The sequence below is a fragment of the Nelusetta ayraudi genome, unplaced genomic scaffold (assembly GCF_046127955.1).
Source record: "Nelusetta ayraudi isolate G7.1 ecotype Tasmania unplaced genomic scaffold, CSIRO-AGI_Nayr_v1 ptg000008l, whole genome shotgun sequence".
NCBI lineage: Eukaryota > Metazoa > Chordata > Actinopteri > Tetraodontiformes > Monacanthidae > Nelusetta > Nelusetta ayraudi.
Genome location: NW_027466058.1, coordinates 5,527,960 through 5,545,441, shown reverse-complemented (window position 1 = coordinate 5,545,441; position 17,482 = coordinate 5,527,960). Strand labels below are relative to the sequence as shown.

General features: G+C 50.5%; 2 protein-coding genes across 2 annotated transcripts in view; one reads left to right on the top strand and one right to left on the bottom strand.

The window, feature by feature from the left end:
- The window catches only part of slx4ip (SLX4 interacting protein), a 33,729-nt gene extending 32,552 nt beyond the window's left edge, over window positions 1–1,177 (top strand). The window contains 1 exon segment of the mRNA XM_076018919.1: window positions 2–1,177. Within this exon segment, the coding sequence (XP_075875034.1) occupies window positions 2–109 (108 nt within the window). The 3' untranslated portion in view covers window positions 110–1,177.
- Window positions 1,178–2,085: 908 nt separating this feature from the next.
- jag1b (jagged canonical Notch ligand 1b) overlaps window positions 2,086–17,482 on the bottom strand; it is a 29,921-nt gene continuing 14,524 nt past the window's right edge. Inside the window, exons 8-26 of the mRNA XM_076018917.1 lie at window positions 16,702–16,815; window positions 16,441–16,554; window positions 16,207–16,320; window positions 15,384–15,430; window positions 14,650–14,823; window positions 14,074–14,224; window positions 12,873–13,037; window positions 12,661–12,774; window positions 12,003–12,116; window positions 11,162–11,275; window positions 10,668–10,784; window positions 9,317–9,344; window positions 8,840–8,925; window positions 8,080–8,193; window positions 7,865–7,974; window positions 6,425–6,667; window positions 5,923–6,054; window positions 5,561–5,705; window positions 2,086–4,259 (exon numbers count right to left, since the gene is read on the bottom strand). Coding sequence (XP_075875032.1) covers window positions 3,784–4,259; window positions 5,561–5,705; window positions 5,923–6,054; window positions 6,425–6,667; window positions 7,865–7,974; window positions 8,080–8,193; window positions 8,840–8,925; window positions 9,317–9,344; window positions 10,668–10,784; window positions 11,162–11,275; window positions 12,003–12,116; window positions 12,661–12,774; window positions 12,873–13,037; window positions 14,074–14,224; window positions 14,650–14,823; window positions 15,384–15,430; window positions 16,207–16,320; window positions 16,441–16,554; window positions 16,702–16,815 — 2,672 coding nt within the window. The 3' untranslated portion in view covers window positions 2,086–3,783. The remainder of the gene's footprint in view (window positions 4,260–5,560; window positions 5,706–5,922; window positions 6,055–6,424; window positions 6,668–7,864; window positions 7,975–8,079; window positions 8,194–8,839; window positions 8,926–9,316; window positions 9,345–10,667; window positions 10,785–11,161; window positions 11,276–12,002; window positions 12,117–12,660; window positions 12,775–12,872; window positions 13,038–14,073; window positions 14,225–14,649; window positions 14,824–15,383; window positions 15,431–16,206; window positions 16,321–16,440; window positions 16,555–16,701; window positions 16,816–17,482) is intronic.

Sequence of the window (17,482 nt, the reverse complement as noted above, 5' to 3'; positions counted from 1 at the left end):
AAAGCCCGCATCCTCGGGCTCCTCTATTAGTTCCAGATCCGCACTCAGACAGGAGGGGAGTGAAAATGTGCCCAGAACCTCTAGATTACAGCGAGCGAAGAGGTTCTGAGGATTACGAGGGAGGGGGTGAGGGAGGAGAGAGAGAGAGAGGGGGGGGGGGGGGGGGACTACAGTCAAGATGTTTGACGCCACAGAATTAAAGACGATATTGTGTCAGGCTGAGTGTTTACCCCCGCGGATTCTCCTCAGATGACAAACATTTGGGCATGTGTCATGTTTTACTAGGCGCCCCCCCCACCAATCTTTTCACATATGGTGTGCATACGTGACGCACAACGCGGGCCCAACGCTCGAACGCAACGCGCCAATCGCTCCGCTGTGCTTTTGTCGAAATACTTGAAACGCACTTCGCCTCCGCCCTGAAATAGCAGCGGTCAAGAGGGCCCGCGGAGAGAGCCAGTCGCAGACCTTTAATTGGACTTCAGATATGGTTTTGCGCTAAAGATCGGGGGGGAATTTCAGACAAGCAGGAGCCATGTCGTACGTCATGAGTCTCCCCGTCTGAAACGCTGGCTCCTGCGTGTCTGAAAACGGTCCAGTTTCCCCCGCTGGAAGGTCTGCCGTGATTGATTGCGCCGTCCAGATTTATTTCATCACCCGCGCTCGCAAAATTGCGCTCTCGCAGCGAGATTTCATTCATGTACTATTTGCCGCGCGTAAATCTTTAATGCCGAGATTCTGGGTGCAGCTTTTCTATTGGGTTTAAATGGGATAAGTGCCTTGGGCCGTATTGAAATGGGGGTATTAATTGCTCGGTATAAAAGGGATTGTCTTTGCTTAAAATATTGCTGCTGAGCTGATTTTTTTTGTTATTGCTGTGAAACTCCTTCATTAGACTCAGAGGCCCAGACAGCATATCGAGCCAGGAGTCATTATTTCACCCAGTAAAGCTCAAAATGCTAATGCTGATGACATTACGGTGCCTGAATACCTCGCCATGTCATAATTTACTGGAAAGACATTTGATATACTGGTGAATAAAATTGTTTTTCTTGAATGTTCTCGGTCAAAATGCGAAGACAGGCCGCTTACTTTCGAAGGCAGCGACAATTAAAGGCTCAGTGTGTGGGATTTAGTGGCAGCTAAAGCTAGGAAGGCATATTGCGCACAATGCTAATGCTAATGTGTGTTTTCTGATGCTCTGCTTGAGCTCACATCTGTATTATTCAAAGGGTAATGTTGGATAAAATTACACAACTAAGCAGATTCATGGTCTGGGCTACTGGAGATACACATCTTGTTAATATGACATCTAGCAAGTCGACTCTTGTTCTGTAAATACAAATGCTAACAATTAGTAAATGGATTTTTTGTTTTTTTTAATCTGTGGCAACTTCAAATGAAACCCTTTTAAGCCTCACATTTAATACCAAAGATTACTTAAATGTTACCCAGTAGCCAAAAAAACAATTAAAGCTGCAAGCAGCGTTCAGCATGTATCTTTAGTTTGCACACTGGCTTCATGCTCAGTGTTATCAGATAGTGAAAGTCAGCCCAAGCAAACAAATTATGCTTCATTCTCATTCAGATTTGTAAGTGTAAAACCAGCCTCGAAAGCGACTCCAGTTCTGTTCTTGTCGCGACGGCGCGGATTAGCGAAACAGATCCGAGCGCTAATACATTTTCAGGTTGGTTGAGGTGTTGGTAATCTCTCGCTTCAGGCCCTAATCCTTGTAAACAGATTCTGGCGAGGAGCAAAGCCTTGGAATGACTCGGGTCCCGACGATACAGGCTTGTCCTGCCTAGTTTGAGAGGTTTTAGCTAAGCTCGCTACTTAAAGCGGGCCAACAAGGGAATCATTGTGTGAGGATCATGAGGAGCAAAGGTATTTTTGGTCTCCGGGATCGACTTAATGCGGGGACGATGCAATCATCCCCTTAAAGACATTTTGAACAGAGGCATTGCTCAAGGCCCTGGATGGCGCGGATCAGTTCCCACGGGAGCCGTGCGAGCGCAGCGCGGCGCCGCCGCCGCCACCGCCGCACGGCCTGTCGACGCATCACAGACAGACTCGCCAGCGGGCTCTTCAGAACAAAGACAACTTTAATTCTCTTTTCATACAAAATATTTAATAAATATGACTTTCAAAAAAATATATTGCCAGATCAACACATAATTCTCGTTCGTAACACAAAAAGTCAAGAGAGGACAAAAAAAAAAAGAAAAAAAAGAATTGTTGCCACGATCTCAAAGCGTGAAACAGATGAGATTGAACTTGTTTATTTGTATGTTTAAGAGCCTCATTTTTCTTTCATAAAAGAAATGAAACAGGTTCTCGCCGAGCAAGGCAGCGTCAGTGTGTGTTTTTCATTTTGACTCTACAGTGTCAACCGTCCCCCCCGCCCCCCCCTACTGTTCAAGTACTTATGGTCTAGTTTGTGAAATGACACCGACTGAAGCAGATGGGAAGGCCGAAGCCTCGGGTTTTTGCGTGACCTGCCTTTGCACGTGGGCGCCGGCTGTTTTTTCGGCCGCCCGGTCTGAAATGGGTTCAACTTGAAGCCGCCGGAGGATTATGGTTTTGTTCCCTTAAGTTTTCATCCATTAGTAGCAAGCAATATGTCTGCCACCAAGTCCATCCCTCTCAGCAGACTGGAGCTATTGTTGTCCTAAACCTCACTTGCCTTCAATCAAGGTCCTGGCAACAAATGATGAAATGTTCAATGTGTGGAGGAAAGAAAAAAAAAAAAATTAACAAAAAAAAAAGTATTTCTTTCAGGCGAAAAGTGCCCGTCCTTTGTCTTGTCTGAAATTTGGCTTTTTTTTTTTCTTTTTTTTTTTTAAAGAATGCATTTAACAAAAAAAAAAAATTAAGTCATTAAAAAGAAAAGGTTGGCATTCACAACTATCAAAACCTTCAAACTAGACAAGACATATAAATAAAAAGGAATGATATCTTAAGGCTCTTGATTATTAAGTTAATAGATCAAATATATACAATGATTAATAAAAAAATGTACATATCTACACGTTCTAAATCGACACATAAATTCTTCATATTGGCAGCAACTGCTGACATTGAACCCACCCCCCTTGCCTCTCCCCCCCCCCCCACCCCTCCCCCAAAATAAAATAAATAATAAAGTTGATCTTTCTCTCTCTCTCTCTCTCTCGCTTGCTCTCTCTCTCTTTCTTTCTCTCTCTCTCGTTTGACAGTTGCTGGAGTCTCGTGCTGAAGAGGCACTTTCCTCAAAAACGGAACTAGAAAGAATTCAAACACGCGCTAAAGTAAAGTAGCTCTAGTGTCGAAACGCGTCGGGCAGTTTTTGTCGTCATTGTACAACAATCACACCAAGAGCCCCCTCAAAATGTGCCCGCTGAATTGAGAAGAATGGAAAAAAAAAAAAAAGACAACAAAAAAAACACAGGAAATGAAATGCAGACAAGGACACTTTTTTTTTTTTTTTTTTTTTTTTCTTTTTTGCAACTAGTCCTACAGTGAAATGTATACTGGTGCCTTGTGTTTTTCCAGCCAACCAAAGCAACTGTCACTGCCAGTGTAAAAAGCCAGCTTGTCGGAACTTAAATTAACGCGGCGGGGAAGAAGACGCGCGAGAGGGAAATAAACCGCGGCGGGTCGGGTCGGGTCGGGTCAGGCCGGGCCGACTCTCGCGCGTGGCCCCCAGAGTTCCCCGGTTTCCCCCACCGCCGGGGTGCGAGAGACCGCGCGGTCCAGGGGGCTTTTTTCTTTTTTTTGGGTTGCTCAGCAACGCAGCTCGTCCGCTATACAATGTAGTCCATCCTGTTTATGCTGTTTGCCGTCTCCAAGTCTCTGTTGTCCTGCTTGTTAGTCCAATTGGGGTTCTTGGCGCCGGGGCTGGGGTTGGACAGGGGCGCCTTGTCGTCCCTCTCCACCAGCGTGTACGCCGGCTGCTTGGCGAAGCGGCCCTTCTGCAGGTGCCTCTCCTTGTCGTCCTCGTCGCCCTCGGGCTGGTTTGTCCGTATTTTGGCGATGATGGCGTTCTTGCCCTCGTAGTCCTTGAGGGCGGCGGCCAGGCCCGGGTGCTTCTCGATGGGGTTCTTGATCTGGTTGAGCTGCTCGCGCACGTTGTTGGTGGTGTTGTCGTCGGCGCCGGCGGCCGAGGCGCCGCCGTGGCCGCTCTGCTTCCGCCGGCGGCGCATGCACCAGAGGAGGACGGCGACCAGCGCGAGGACCCAGACCACGATGAAGACGGAGCTGAGCAGCGGCACTAGGTAGTCTGGCGGGGGGGAGGGGGGGAGGTGGAGGTGGAGAGGAAGCGGTGAGGGTCAGGCATGGATTTTATTGTTTTCCAACTGCAAGAGCGAACGTCGCTAAAAGCCGTTAGCCTGGCTGTTGCCGGCGCAACCTGACCTCCGAGGCCCCCGGACGGAGGAGGAGGAGGAGGAGGAGGAGGAGGCGGCGGCCTCTATTTGGCCGTGGCGGCGGTCCGCTGTCAATGTGTTGATGAATGGCAGACACATGTGGGGAGTCGCGCTGGCCAGTAAAGCCGCATAGCTCGGCTGTTTCGACCCCAAAAGCTACTCTGCATTCTCCTCCAGCTCCAGCTCGACGTGCCATTATTTGGGCAATCATGTGAGTTTAAAGGTCCAGTGGGTAAAAAAATAAAAAAAAATGAAGGAAGCGCATTTCATAGAGGGCGCGGCAGTGTTTTTCCAACAAGTAGTGTGCGTGAGATGTTAGGTGTGGCGTAAAGAATTATACAATTTCACTTAATTGGTCTGAAAAAAATAATAATACTCCATTGTTGAGTGACTGCGCTTTAAAAGGAATCTAAACCTAATTTTGTGCATCTAAACCAGGTTACACACTGACTGAGTAGAAATAAATCAAGAGACTGTATTGTCATTATTAGGCAAAAAATAGTAATTTAGTAAAGTAGTAATTAAGCAGTAATAATTAATAAGTAGTACTTCAGAAATAGGTAAGTAGTAGTAATTAAAGGCAAAAAAATATATATTTTTGTTTGGTGTTGATGGGATTCAATGTAAAAAATGTGCCACGGCACATAAAAGGTTGAAAAACACTGTCAGGCAGACTTCCTTAAAAATGGTGGTGCAAGACTAGCAACTAAGTGGGAGCAAGACCCTTGATCTATGTGTATTCTTATACATATATGAGAACCGTTCCAAAGGTAGGGAAACCACATTTATTTTATTGTACTGCGAGTGTTATGGGCAGTATGTAAAGTTTTTACCAATATGAAATTCAAAAATCGAGCCAAATTTGACACACTGGACCTTTAAAATAGCATCATGTGAGAAATACTTAAGCCCCTCCCTTTTTTTTTCTCTTTTTTTTAAACTTTTTTCCTACTTTGACCTTCTGGCGCTGGACATTTTCTGCCTGGTTCACACGGTATTTCAAAAATAACTCTGAGAGAAGCACAACATGGGTGCAAAATAATAGTAATAATCCTTCTACCTGCGTCTAACATGCAAGTTGGTGCAAGCCACCGACGGTTCACCCAGGCGGAGCAGAGCGGAGCAGAGCGGAGCGGAGCGCCCAGGCGGTTCTTACCAGTTTTGTTGGGACTTGGCATGCGCACCTCCGCGATGGCGGTGATGATGGTGTTGTTGTTGCCGTTGCGCTTGCTGACCAGGTCGATGATCCGGTCCGTGATGTCCTTGATGGGGCTTCGGTCCAGGCGGTGGTCGTCGGTAGACTGGAGGCGACAGGAGCAAAGTCGTCACTCAGACGTGTTGCTTTTTTCGGGTTTTAAGTCACAGGCTCGCGCGGCCGACTCGCTGCCAGCGGACGACACGCGGCAGCCATTAGCCATTAGCGCCGCGGCTTGTGTCCACTGAGCCCCACGCGCTGCGGGCTATAAATAGATTTTTGTTTCCAGTGCACTGACAGTGGCGGAGAAGGAGGGCACTCACGATGCAGACGTGGATTTCGTTGCTGGCTGAGAATGAGGGGTCGCAGGTTATGGACACAGAATGCTCCAAGGAGAAATTCTTGACCACGTACAAACGCCTCAGCTGCTTGCACACATCCTCCACAGTCAGGCCCTGGTGGCAAGGAGGGAGAGAGAGAGACAATTAAGAAGGTGAAGGAAAATGTAAGATTTCCTGTGATGAGCTCTTTAGTTTAAAGGCCAGTTTATTTGCATGCATGACCCTAGCTGCTGTCACATTAGCTGGCAAACTGATCTGGTGGTGATGAATAACAAGTTTGCATTGCAAAGTTGTTTAAAAAAAAAAAACTTTTTAAGCGAAAATAATTTAAAAAAAATTGCGAAATTTTTGTTTCTTCCTTCTAAACGTGTTTCGATCCAAGAGGAGACGGTTGAGCACTTGCGAAATTCTCATCCGACGCTCCAAATCATTGAAGCGCGGAGGGGCCCTGCGGTTCACTCCACCCAGTGCCGGGGTGACTCACTCGGGGCATGGTCTCCTTGTTGAAGGTGAAGGTGATGTTGGCGCAGCTGTTGTCCTGGTAACCGGAGCTGCTGGGGTGGCACTTGGCGGGAGGCGGGGGAGGGTTGGAGCGCCAGCACTCGCCCAGGCCCAGGCAGGGCTTGACGAAGCAGTGGCCCTCCCGGATGGGCACGCAGCTCTGGCCTGCAGGACAGCCGCCTCGACCTTTGGCCCCCAGCTGGCAGCTCGTGGGCCCGCACCGCATCTGGATGGGGAGGACAGTCGTGCGGTTGAAAAGTAGTCTTATCATCTCCCCAGAATCAATTTGAAATCACCAGCTGACCCCCAACTTGCAAAACAAACTCTGGTATTGCAAACTCTAAGTGCGTTCACATTAACCAGACATATATTTTGAAAAGTCACTCGTAAAAAAAAATGTCTACTTATGTCCCCCGAGTTTTTAATATCTAATTGTTTCACTGACTGCTCTATAAAAGGGTTCAAGCTGTTTGCAAGGCTGAACGCCTGTTTCGCCCATAATTATGAGAGAGTTTGGAATATATTCACATTTACTAAATACATTAGTAGATATTTAGATAGTTGGACCAAATGCATTTTTAGACAGAAGGGATCAACTAGTGTCACCAATTATGGGTACTGGCTGCAGTAATTTAAACCAATGGGACAGAAACTGAGACGTTTCTATGTTCCTCTTTTTTATTATAAATGTTCCCCTTAAAACCCTTTCACACAAGAAGATGGCTCAGATGAAACTTTTAGAAACTGTACACTGTGGAGGAAATTAGGGAATGGATTGGGGGGAGTTAAGGGCCAGAAAACAAAAGTGATATTTAAAGTGATAAATCCCCTCCCCCCTCATAATTGTGATGGTTAATGCAATACATTTTATTGTAAAAAAGAAAGAAAGAAAATAACTAACAGACAAGAATCTGTAATTAAATGACTAAACAGCAGCAAAGCCAACACAATAGAGTTGGCTTAGATTCATTGCACCGCTACTGCTCGTCAAACTCCCATAATTCTGCTCCCTCATCAAATCAACACGTTCCCCTGCAGCAGACAGCCAGGGGATCATTTTCAGCCGTGCTGATGCACCTTCTTCCTCCTCCTGCAGGCTGCACAGCCAGCAGGGCAATCAGTGTCGTTCTGGCTTTTACACAAACATGGGTGTGATGGGACTTTTCCCAGGCCGCCTCATTCATTGTGTCACCCAATCTTCACCCAGTGTTTCTCTGGAGGAGCTGGCATGCTGCGCTTTTCTTTCTTTTTTTTTCCCACAGTGGCATTGTGTGTGTGTGTGTGTGTCTTTTCAAACTCAAAGGAATTTGACACTCCCAGATCAACTGTGCCGTGTCTCTGGAGGTGTTGCTGTGGTCCGACATTCACTGCGTCACTCTGTATTGTTTGTAAACAGTGTGCCTTGCGCGTGTTTGTGACCTACCTTTGTGCAAACCACTTTCCCGTTGTAACAGTGGCAGGTGTTGCAGTCGTCGTCCCACTTGGCGCCGTCCAGCTTGGCGTGTCCGTTGACGGAGCAGGATTTCCTTGTAACTGCCGCATGAGAAAATCAAATCAGCCGTTAAAACTTCTTCTCCCCACCCCCCATTTTATTATCTTGCGCCGATTATTATTTAATTTTCTTTTTTTTTGCCGTACCTTCGTGGCAGTACGGGCCCGTCCTGTCCGGTGGACACAGGCAGCGGTACCCGTTGATCTCGTCCACGCAGGTGGACCCGAAGGCGCACGGGGACGACTGGCACTCGTTAATATCTGTCAGAGGAGAAGAGCGGCAGTTAGGAATAAAAGCGCGGAGCCAGACAGAAAACAAACATTGGGCTAAGCAGTGAGCACACAAATCTAATTCCTCCGGCGAATTTGCTGAGGTCATGCGACGTCTGAACGCTGCCTCGCGGCACCTGAACGCCGGTCAATGGCGATTATATAAGCTCAAACATGCATCGGGGGCTGTTTTATTTTTTGTTCGTGCCCCGTGCGGCTTTATTAAAGGCAGCATCATTAGCAGGTATGCAGAGGGCTGAAGGCAGGACTTAACAGAACAAAGGCTTTGCAATGGGAAAGAATGTGGCCATCTGAAAGCCTTTAAGAGGGAAAACAATCTGTGTAATCAGTGTCAGAGAGCACGGCTGATTAGCTGTTGGCCTGCTAAGCCCGCTTCCCCCCGGGGACATGAGCGGGGAGGGGGGGGGGGGGCGGCGGCGGAGTGACACCGAGAAACGGCTTCGGCCTGGCCGCTAGCCCAGCGCGCTGATAATTGGCTGGCTAGACCGTCCGTCCATTTGGAGAGGCTACGATGGTCACACCCTCCCCCCCCACCCCCTCGCCGCGACCCGCTCCAGCTAAAGGTTTAGCAAGGGATCACGGTGGGGAGGGGGCGGGAGGGCAGGTTAATACTCACTGATCCGACAGTCTGGACCCGCGAAGCCCGGGGCGCACTCGCAGCGGTACCAGTTGTCCCCGTCGACGCAGGTCCCACTGTTGTAGCTGCGAGGGAAACGTAAATAAATAAAAGAGAGTTCGGCTTTTACGGCAAAATACCTTCACGCCTGTTATAAACAAACACACCTATCAGAAACTCAGGCTCTTTTTCTCACGGGTCAGTGTAAATAAAACATTATTTCCAAAGCAACTAGAAAGCAATCAGACTTGTTCTTTTGTTCGGGCGGGCGAGAGAGAGAAAGAGAGAGAGAGAGGAAAAAAAAGGGTTCGCTGCAGTTGTGTGCGGTTAATTTGGGAGTGTGAGCTGATTGAGAGCGATGGGTGGATAACTGCTTTCTCAGCAGAGGCACGGCTGAGAAGAAAAAATGGAAACACAAAAACAAAAGCCCGCAGGTGAGAGAAGCCGCTGCAGGAAATGTTTGGCCATTCCACTTACCATGGGTGGGGACTGCAGTCGTTGGTATCTGAGGGGAGAGGAGGGAAAAAGAAGAGAGCATGAGCGATTGTCGTTGTTGTCTCCGCCCCCCACCCCCCCACACTCACTCACTCACACACACTCTCTCTCATGTACGACTGTTTAGCACGCATGACAGCCAAGAGCACGTCTGAACCTGCAGGTGCGCAGGTGTGTGTGTGTGTGCGCGTGTGTGTCGGGCTGGGCAGGCTTGGGGCTCATTAGCTGTACAGTGCAAACAAGTGAGTCGGCCATGTGAAGGGGGGAATAAAAAAGAAACTGGGGAAAATCTGTATTCGGGGGGGGGGGGGGCACGTGTGTGTGTGTGTGTGGGGGGGGGGGGGGGGGGGGGGTGAACGTGTCGCCGTGCTGACGGGAATGTGGCGACGAGAGGGGAGCGAGAGCTGCGTGTCGGACAAGGCGGAGAGGGTGGAGGTGGGAGGGAACATCTGTCTCCACTTTCCTGAGCCCAGTGATTCCCCCCCGAGCCCCCCCCCCCTCGTTCTTCTCTCATGGCCCGGCAGCAGCCATGGGGAATAAGTCAAGAACAGATACATGAGTTTGTGTGTGTTTGTGTGAGTGAGTGTCTGGCTGTCTATATTATATATACATATTAGGGCGGTCAAACGATTCATTTTTTCAATCGTGATTAATTGCAGAATCTTCATAGTTAACTGCGATTAATCACGGTTTGAATTGCATGTGTGAAATTTTGCATTTCAAGGCAGTTTTAACTCCATAATGTAAAGTGTTTCTTACCAGAAATTGGCCAGAGGGGCCAACTACGGGTCAGTAAAAGGGACAAAAAGGTTGACGCTGGGTTCACACTGGCTACGCGGTAGCGCCGTAGCCAGTCCACTCTGTTGCTCTCTTTCGTGTGCGTGTTTGTTTTCATCTCTCTCTCGCACTATCTCGCCGTTTAGATACTGACAAATACAACGTACACAAATACGATGGCATTTGTCAATCACTGTGTTTCATTTTGAAAATTGCTTTTAATTCCGAAACTTGACTGGATTTTCTGGTGTTTCTTTGAGTTGGTGGAGACTAACCCTGTCTGTCCAGCTTGACGCGGATCAATGGACTGCATTTAATTGATGCGTTAATGCTGACAGCCCTAATGTATACGTATACGTCTGGAGCAAAAGAACAAGGACGACTCCAGAGACGTTGGGGGAAAGTCCAAATCTAATAAGTTACAGGAGTGCACCTCTGAGCTAGCTAGTGGGGGGTCGGGGTGGGGGGGTGGGGCTTGTGGTAGTGTGGGGCCACGTCATCATGCAGAATGCAATAAACGTCGACCTCTGCGTCGCCCCACGGAGGGGCCACTCACTCTGGGTGCAGGTGGCTCCCTCCCAGCCCTCCTTGCAGACGCAGGTGAACGACTCGCCGGCCACCACGCAGGTGCCTCCGTTCTCGCACGGGTTCGGGAGGCAGCTCGAATTTTTGGCTGAGACAGGAAGGGGGGGGGGGGAGAGAGAAAAAAAGGAAGAAGGTTAGAGCTTTGTAAGCAAGTGTTTTCGGCATTAGCGGCACAATCGGTGATAAACATTACACAGCCTGCTTTAAACCTTTCCTCGTTTTCTTTTTTTGGAGATGTGCCCCCCCCCCCAAACTTCCGAGGGGGGAATCCGCATTCCTCGACTTTGTGTGTATTGTCAGTGCAATCATGGGTTTTAGCCGGATATCTGTCAGCGCTCGCAGGAGGAGGAGGAACCGGGCCGGGGGAGGAGGAGAGGGGAGTGGGAGCGCCGGCAGCATGAGGCAGATAAAAGTGACTAACATCTGAAGGAGGGCGGGGGGGGGGCTTTGGACTGCGTCACTCACCTATGTTGCAAGTGGTGCCCTCCCAGCCTGGGGAGCACTTGCACTGGAATGTGTCGCCCTCGTCGTGGCAGGTGCCTCCGTTGTTGCATGTGGCCTCGTCGCACTGACTTTCACCTGGAGGGAGGAGGGGAGGTGGGGCGGGGCGGGGGATTTAAAGCCTTAGTGCTCCTCTAGCTTATAAACACACACGTGCGCACACATGCACACACAAGCAGAGGTGGCAAAAATATTCACTCCTAAGTAGAAGTGTGGGTAAAAAAAAAAGAAAAAGTACTGTTTCAACTCCCCTACTCAAGTAAAAGTAAGAAAGTACAGGTTCTGAAATGTACTTGGGTCAAAAGTAAAAATTCTGTTTGTTTTTTTTCCATTTCGGTGAAAATTGAGCAAAAATTAAAAAGTTGTGACAGAATAATCTGGGCTGAACTGACCAGAGTGGCTCCAAAGCCGCAGTACTCAAAAATAAAATCCCTCTAAAATATGATCCACTTTTGTATTGAAATACAGCAACAGCAAAGTTCAAAGTTTCCCACTTTAAAACACAAACATAATGAGCAGGTCTTTCAAACGTAAGAACGGATATTTGTCCGTACATGTCCGTACAGTACAAATGTGGGAAGCAAAAGTAAAAAAAAAAAAAAAAAAAAAGTCAGGCAAAGTACCGAGACCAGAAAAATGACTTGTACTGCAAAGTATTTGCACTCTGTTACTTCCCGTCTCTGCACACCAGCCAACGCCACGCAGCAGATCAGGGTAAATTATGCACGGCCATGCGCACATACCGCGAGCCTGCATGGGCAGACGACGCGGGCGTGGAGAAAGTTTAAGCGAGGGCGGCTCTTACGGGAGTGGCACGTCTTCCCCTTCCAGCCATTCTTGCACTCGCAGAAGAAATCAGTCACCAGGTCTCGACACGTCCCTCCATTATGGCAGGGGCTGGCGCTGCAGTCGTCGATGTCTGGCGGAGACACCGGGGGCGGTGGGGGAGGAGTCGGGATTTATGCGTCATGATTAAATGAATTAATTCATTTATTAATTCCTTAATTCTACCTCGCACTAATTAGATTCTCACTGCATTTGTATTTATATTTTAAGTATTCCTTTTATTTTCAACAGACATTATTTTGCACTAAATAGGTCACTGCACTGTCTACTGCTGACTTGCACCACTGCACACCCACTCACAAGCAACTTAGCAAGATTCAGGCCCATCATTCTTCATCCCTAATTTATTTTTACTTGTGAGTGTTTTACTTTCCTTCTTATGTGTGCGAGATGTGCGTGTCTGATGGATGTTTTTCCCTCTGGGATTGGTAAAGTGTATCTATCTATCTATCTATCTATCTATCCATCCATCCATCCATCCAACCATCCATCTGGGATTGGTAAAGTGTCTATCTATCTATCTATCTATCTATCCATCCATCCATCTATCCATCCATCCATCCCTCTCTAATACAAACATCGTCATTGTACAGTTTTGGCCGTTGTTTTGCACTCACTGATCTCGCAGTGGTCGCCCTCCCAGCCGTCGGAGCAGATGCACTGGTACACGCTGACCTTGTCGATGCAGGTGCCCCCGTTGTGGCACGGGTTGCTCTCGCAGTCGTTGATGTCTGAGGGAAACGACAACAGCGCGACAGTAAGTAAACATCCGGCTGGGCCGCCGGGAGCTCTCCGTCTTCCATCTGGGCGCGGCTGCCGCTGGTCTTACTCTCGTGGCAGTAAGTGCCTCTGAAGCCCTCCTGGCACTCGCAGCTGAACTGGCCGCCGGCCTGGCTGCGGCAGCGGCCGTGGGGTCCGCACACGTTGGACGAGATGTAGCGCTCCCCTCCGGGTGTGCTGTTGGACGCCACCGCCACGGTGCAGCTGTCAATCACTGCGTGCGGGGACAGAGACAGCGTGACGGTGAGACTCGCTGACGGGCGCAGCCGTCTGTCTGAGCACGTCCGCTCGCCACGCGCCATTTGCAATGGAGCGGCGTTGCTTCTTCCAGGCAGCGAGAGGCGAGGGTTGTTTTTTCTTTTCCGCCAAACGTCAAACTTTGGAAAAGAGCGAGACGACGTGCGAGACGTACGAGGGCTCGGGGAAAGGTTGGATGACGGACGCCAATAAGTAGCAGTCAATCCCCAATCGACATGGAAACACGAGCATCGTGACAGGGGAGTGATTGAAGAAACAGCCGTAATCCGTTCTGCTTTCATAAGCAATAGAGAGCGATCTCCCCCCCCTCCCTGCTGGAACCCCCCCACCCCCACCCCCGCACTGTCTGATCAGGTTAGGCCAGCGAGGTGGTATGCGCTCCCCTTTAATCACTTAATACTTGCCAAGAGCACTGAGAATCTCACCGTCTGGTACCTGACTCCGTGGTTGGTCCACTCACTCAATTACACACACACACACACACTCACTCACTCACTCACACACACACGCACACACACACACACACACACAGTGAGAGAGCGAGAATCTGCAAATTCATTGAGGAGGAAAAGAAAGAAGCCCACCAAGTCGCTACTAAGAACACACACGGAGCCATCGGCCTCTTTTTTTTTTTTTTTTTTTTTTTTGCCCCAGATTTTCAAGCAACTTGGATGGAGACAATCATCCCAGGAAAAAAAAACACCCTTGGCTGAGGTGGGGGTGGTGTTGAGGAGGGTGGGCACGCATCACTGGAGCTGCGTTTAAACCTACTTTTGCACTTTGGCTGGGAAACTGCAGTCCGGCAAACGAACAAAGTACACAAGTATTGGCCCCACGGGGGGAATCTCCAAGTATCCACCGAGTGCTCGGTGGATTTTTACTGCAGCCCCACCGCTCAGATCACCTTACAGTGGGGGGAGGGCAAGCGGAAAAATTGCAGGCGAGGGGGTCGGTGGGGTTCGGGTGGGTTCGGGGGGGGGGAATGGACGTACCTTTGCACGTGGTGGTGCGACAGTGGTCTGTGAGGTGGGAGCAGTTTTTCCCCTCGTAGTCCTCGGGGCAGTCGCAGTAGTAGTCGGTGGCCAGGTTGAAGCAGGGAGCGCCGTTCTGACACGGGTTGGGCGAGCAGTAATCGATATCCAGCTGGGAGAGGTAGGGAGGCGGGAGGCAGGGGGGAGAAAAGGAGGGGGGTGTCATTGAAAGGAGAAGCGCGGCTAACTCGATAGCTGACACAGTTTCTGCTACGCTAAACAGAGCAAAACCCACAGCATCCTCCCAACAGGCCCGCGCCAGGAAACAACACACGCACAGCACTCAGGGGGGAAGGGGGGGTGGGCAAGAGACATAGGAGCCGTCCTCAGAGTCTGGGCTTCAGCGCCGAGGAATGTTATCCCGGCTGTAGCCAGGAGCAGCTCCAGCAACAAAGCGCTGCCTTTTTAAAAGAGCGCCGAGCGGCGGAACAACGGCCGTTCAGGAGGGCGGAGCAGGGAAAGTTCACAGCCGAAGCTGAAGACACAGCAGCGCCTCGGGGGGAGGTGGAGGGGAGGGGCCGAGTGGGCGTGTCTCACCTGGCAGAGGTGCCCCGAGAAGCCAGCCAGGCACAGGCACTGGAAGCCGTCCACCTCGTCCTGGCAGCGGCCGCCGTTCAGGCACGGCGAGCTGGCGCACTCGTCCACGTCCCGCTCGCAGTGCTCGCCGGCGAAGCCCGGCGGGCACATGCAGTGGTAGCTGTTCACCAGGTCCTGGCGAGAGGGGTGGGGGGAGGGGGGAGGGGGAGGAGGAGGAGGGAGAGCGAGGTCAGCGCCACGACGCCGCCAATCTGACCGACGAGGAGGAGTCCGAACAATAGCTGTCAAACCTCGAGAGCTTAACCGAGGGAGGGGAGGCGGCAAGGTTGAAAGAATATTATCGTCGCTCTGCAGCTATTTCAACACTTTTTCCTGGCATGCGCTTAACACACTCGTGTTTATTGTAATTCAATCAAGTGCGGTCCTTTTTTCTTTTTTTTTTTTCTTCCTCCTTTAAAGTGCGTGCCGCCCTTACAAAACCCTCTGAACCCTCTACCCTCAGATTTGGTTTCAGCGAGGAATTCCGCAACAATTCCGCCGTCGCTTTTTGGGTTTCGAGCAGCCGAGAGCCGGCTATTTATACAGCGGCTGTAAATGTCGCACACTTGGAGACGCAGTAAAAACAAACAAACAAACATACACGCTGGCAAACAAACCGGTGGGTGGGGAGGGTGGGCGGTGCAGCCCAGCCCAGCCCAGCCCGGCCCGGGTGGGATTAGTTAGCGGGAACATACCTTACAAGTTCCTCCGTTCTGGCACTGGTCACTGCAGTCGTTGATGTCTGAAAGAGGGGAAAAAAAAAAGAGAAGATAAATACATGCAGGGATTAACTCTAAACATCTTGACTGAATAGCCTCGTCTTTAAAAACAAGTCTCTGCTTTAAGTAGTTTCCCCGTGCTTGGGGCCTTTAAAAACAATCTCCGGGCCGGGGAGAGAGAGAGAGAGAGAGAGAGAGAGAGAGAGAGAGAGAGAGAGAGAGAGAGAGAAAAAGAGAGAGGGAGCGAGAGAGAAAGAGAGAGAGAGGAGGAGGAGGAGAGAGAGAGGAGAGATAGAGAGGGAGAGAGAGAGAGAAAAAGAGAGAGAGCTCGGAGGAGGAGGAGAGAGCGAGAGAGAGAGAGAGAAAGAGAGAGAGAGCTCGGCGAGGGTTGTATGAAGGGCGCGGGAGCGTTGAGCAATCCCGCCTGCTGCCAAGTGAAACTAGCGCTGGGATTGTTTCGGAGCCGCCTCTAAATCAGCGCAGCCGCGGCCACACACGCGGCTAATAATGATACGGCGTATTCGTTTACACTGCACGAGGAGCAGAAGGAGCCGCGTCCAACTGTTTGTCTCAGACTCTTTTTTTTTTCCCCTGCGTTACCACTTCGATATCAGCCCTTTTCTGAATGAGCTGAAGGGAAGGAGGGAGGGAAGGAAGGAAGGGAAGGAGGGGTGGTCCCGCAGCTGCAGCTGCACCTGACAGCCCCCCGCCCCCCCGACAACACACACACACACACACACACACACACACACACACACACACACACACACACACACCCTCCTCGGCGCCCCGCACTCACTGATGTCGCAGTTCTGGCCCGTCCAACCGGGCAAGCACTCGCAGAAGTATCCGCCAATCAGGTTGCGGCAGGAGTTGGCATTGGCGCAAGGGTTGCTGTCGCATTCGTTGGCATCTGGCAGAGGACGGAGGGAGGGAGGGAGGGAGAGGGAAGAGCGGGGGGGTCAGTGACATTTTGCATGTGCGGCTGACAGACGCCGCTGAGAGGCCGGAGAGAGGGAACGCAGGTTCTCACCTATCAGGCACGTTTTGCCCGTCCACTGCGAAGGACACAGACACTTGTAACCATTAACCTGGTCCTGGCAGGTGCCTCCGTGATTGCAGGGGTTTGGAGAGCAGTCGTCCACGTCTGAGCGGCGAGGCGAGTGGAGTGCAGCGGGGGAGGGAAGAGAAAAGAAAACAAACGCACAAAAAAAACCCAAACAAATCCAATCAGTGCTGGTTTATAAAACAGTGTTTTCCCCCACAGGCGATGTGAACATTTTTCCCAGCTTACTGATGTCGCAGGAGGGGCCACTCCAGCCCGGCGCACACTGGCACTCGTAGCCCTGACTGGTCTCGGAGCAGCTCCCGCCGTTGGAGCACGGGTTGGACAGGCAGGCGTGCTCAGCTAAAGTTTGTTGGGGGGGGGGGGAGAGAGTGAGAGAGAGAAAGAGAGAGAGAGGGAGAGAGAAGTCGTTCTTAAAAAAATAGGTCACACGCGTGTAGAAACACCCACCCTTGTGAGTCAGTTTCCAGAGTGAAAAATGAATAATGATGATAATGATAAAAAAAAAAAAAGACGACAGCTGAATGCTCCCTTTGTTACATTGTTAGCAAACGGAGCTCGTTTGGGAGAAACCTGGAAAACCGATGTGCAGGTTCGTCTCCTGTGTTTGTGGAGTGACACACACACAACACTTGAGAAAATGCTGCTGAGTCTGTTGCTTTAAAAGTCTGGATAGCTTCACTCCTCCGCTGGGGGTCCGGTGGAGGGAGAGGGTGACTTCCCTCCATCACCCACCACCTCCCACTCCTCCTCCTCCTCCTCATTCCCTCCAAAAAGCCCGCTGAAAAATCCCCTCCACCCCCCGCTTCTCTCATGACCCGCCTGGCGGGCGGACCGCACCACCAGGAAATCATCTTTCACGCTAAGTTGACCCGACCAACGCACCGTGACCCCCCCCCCCTCCACGACTCCCCGCCACTCTTCTGCCTGGAACGGCGGCAGAAGATGAGAGAGTGGCGGGATGGGACGGGCAGGAAAAAGAGGAAGGCCGCCGCCCCGGGAGTTTCTC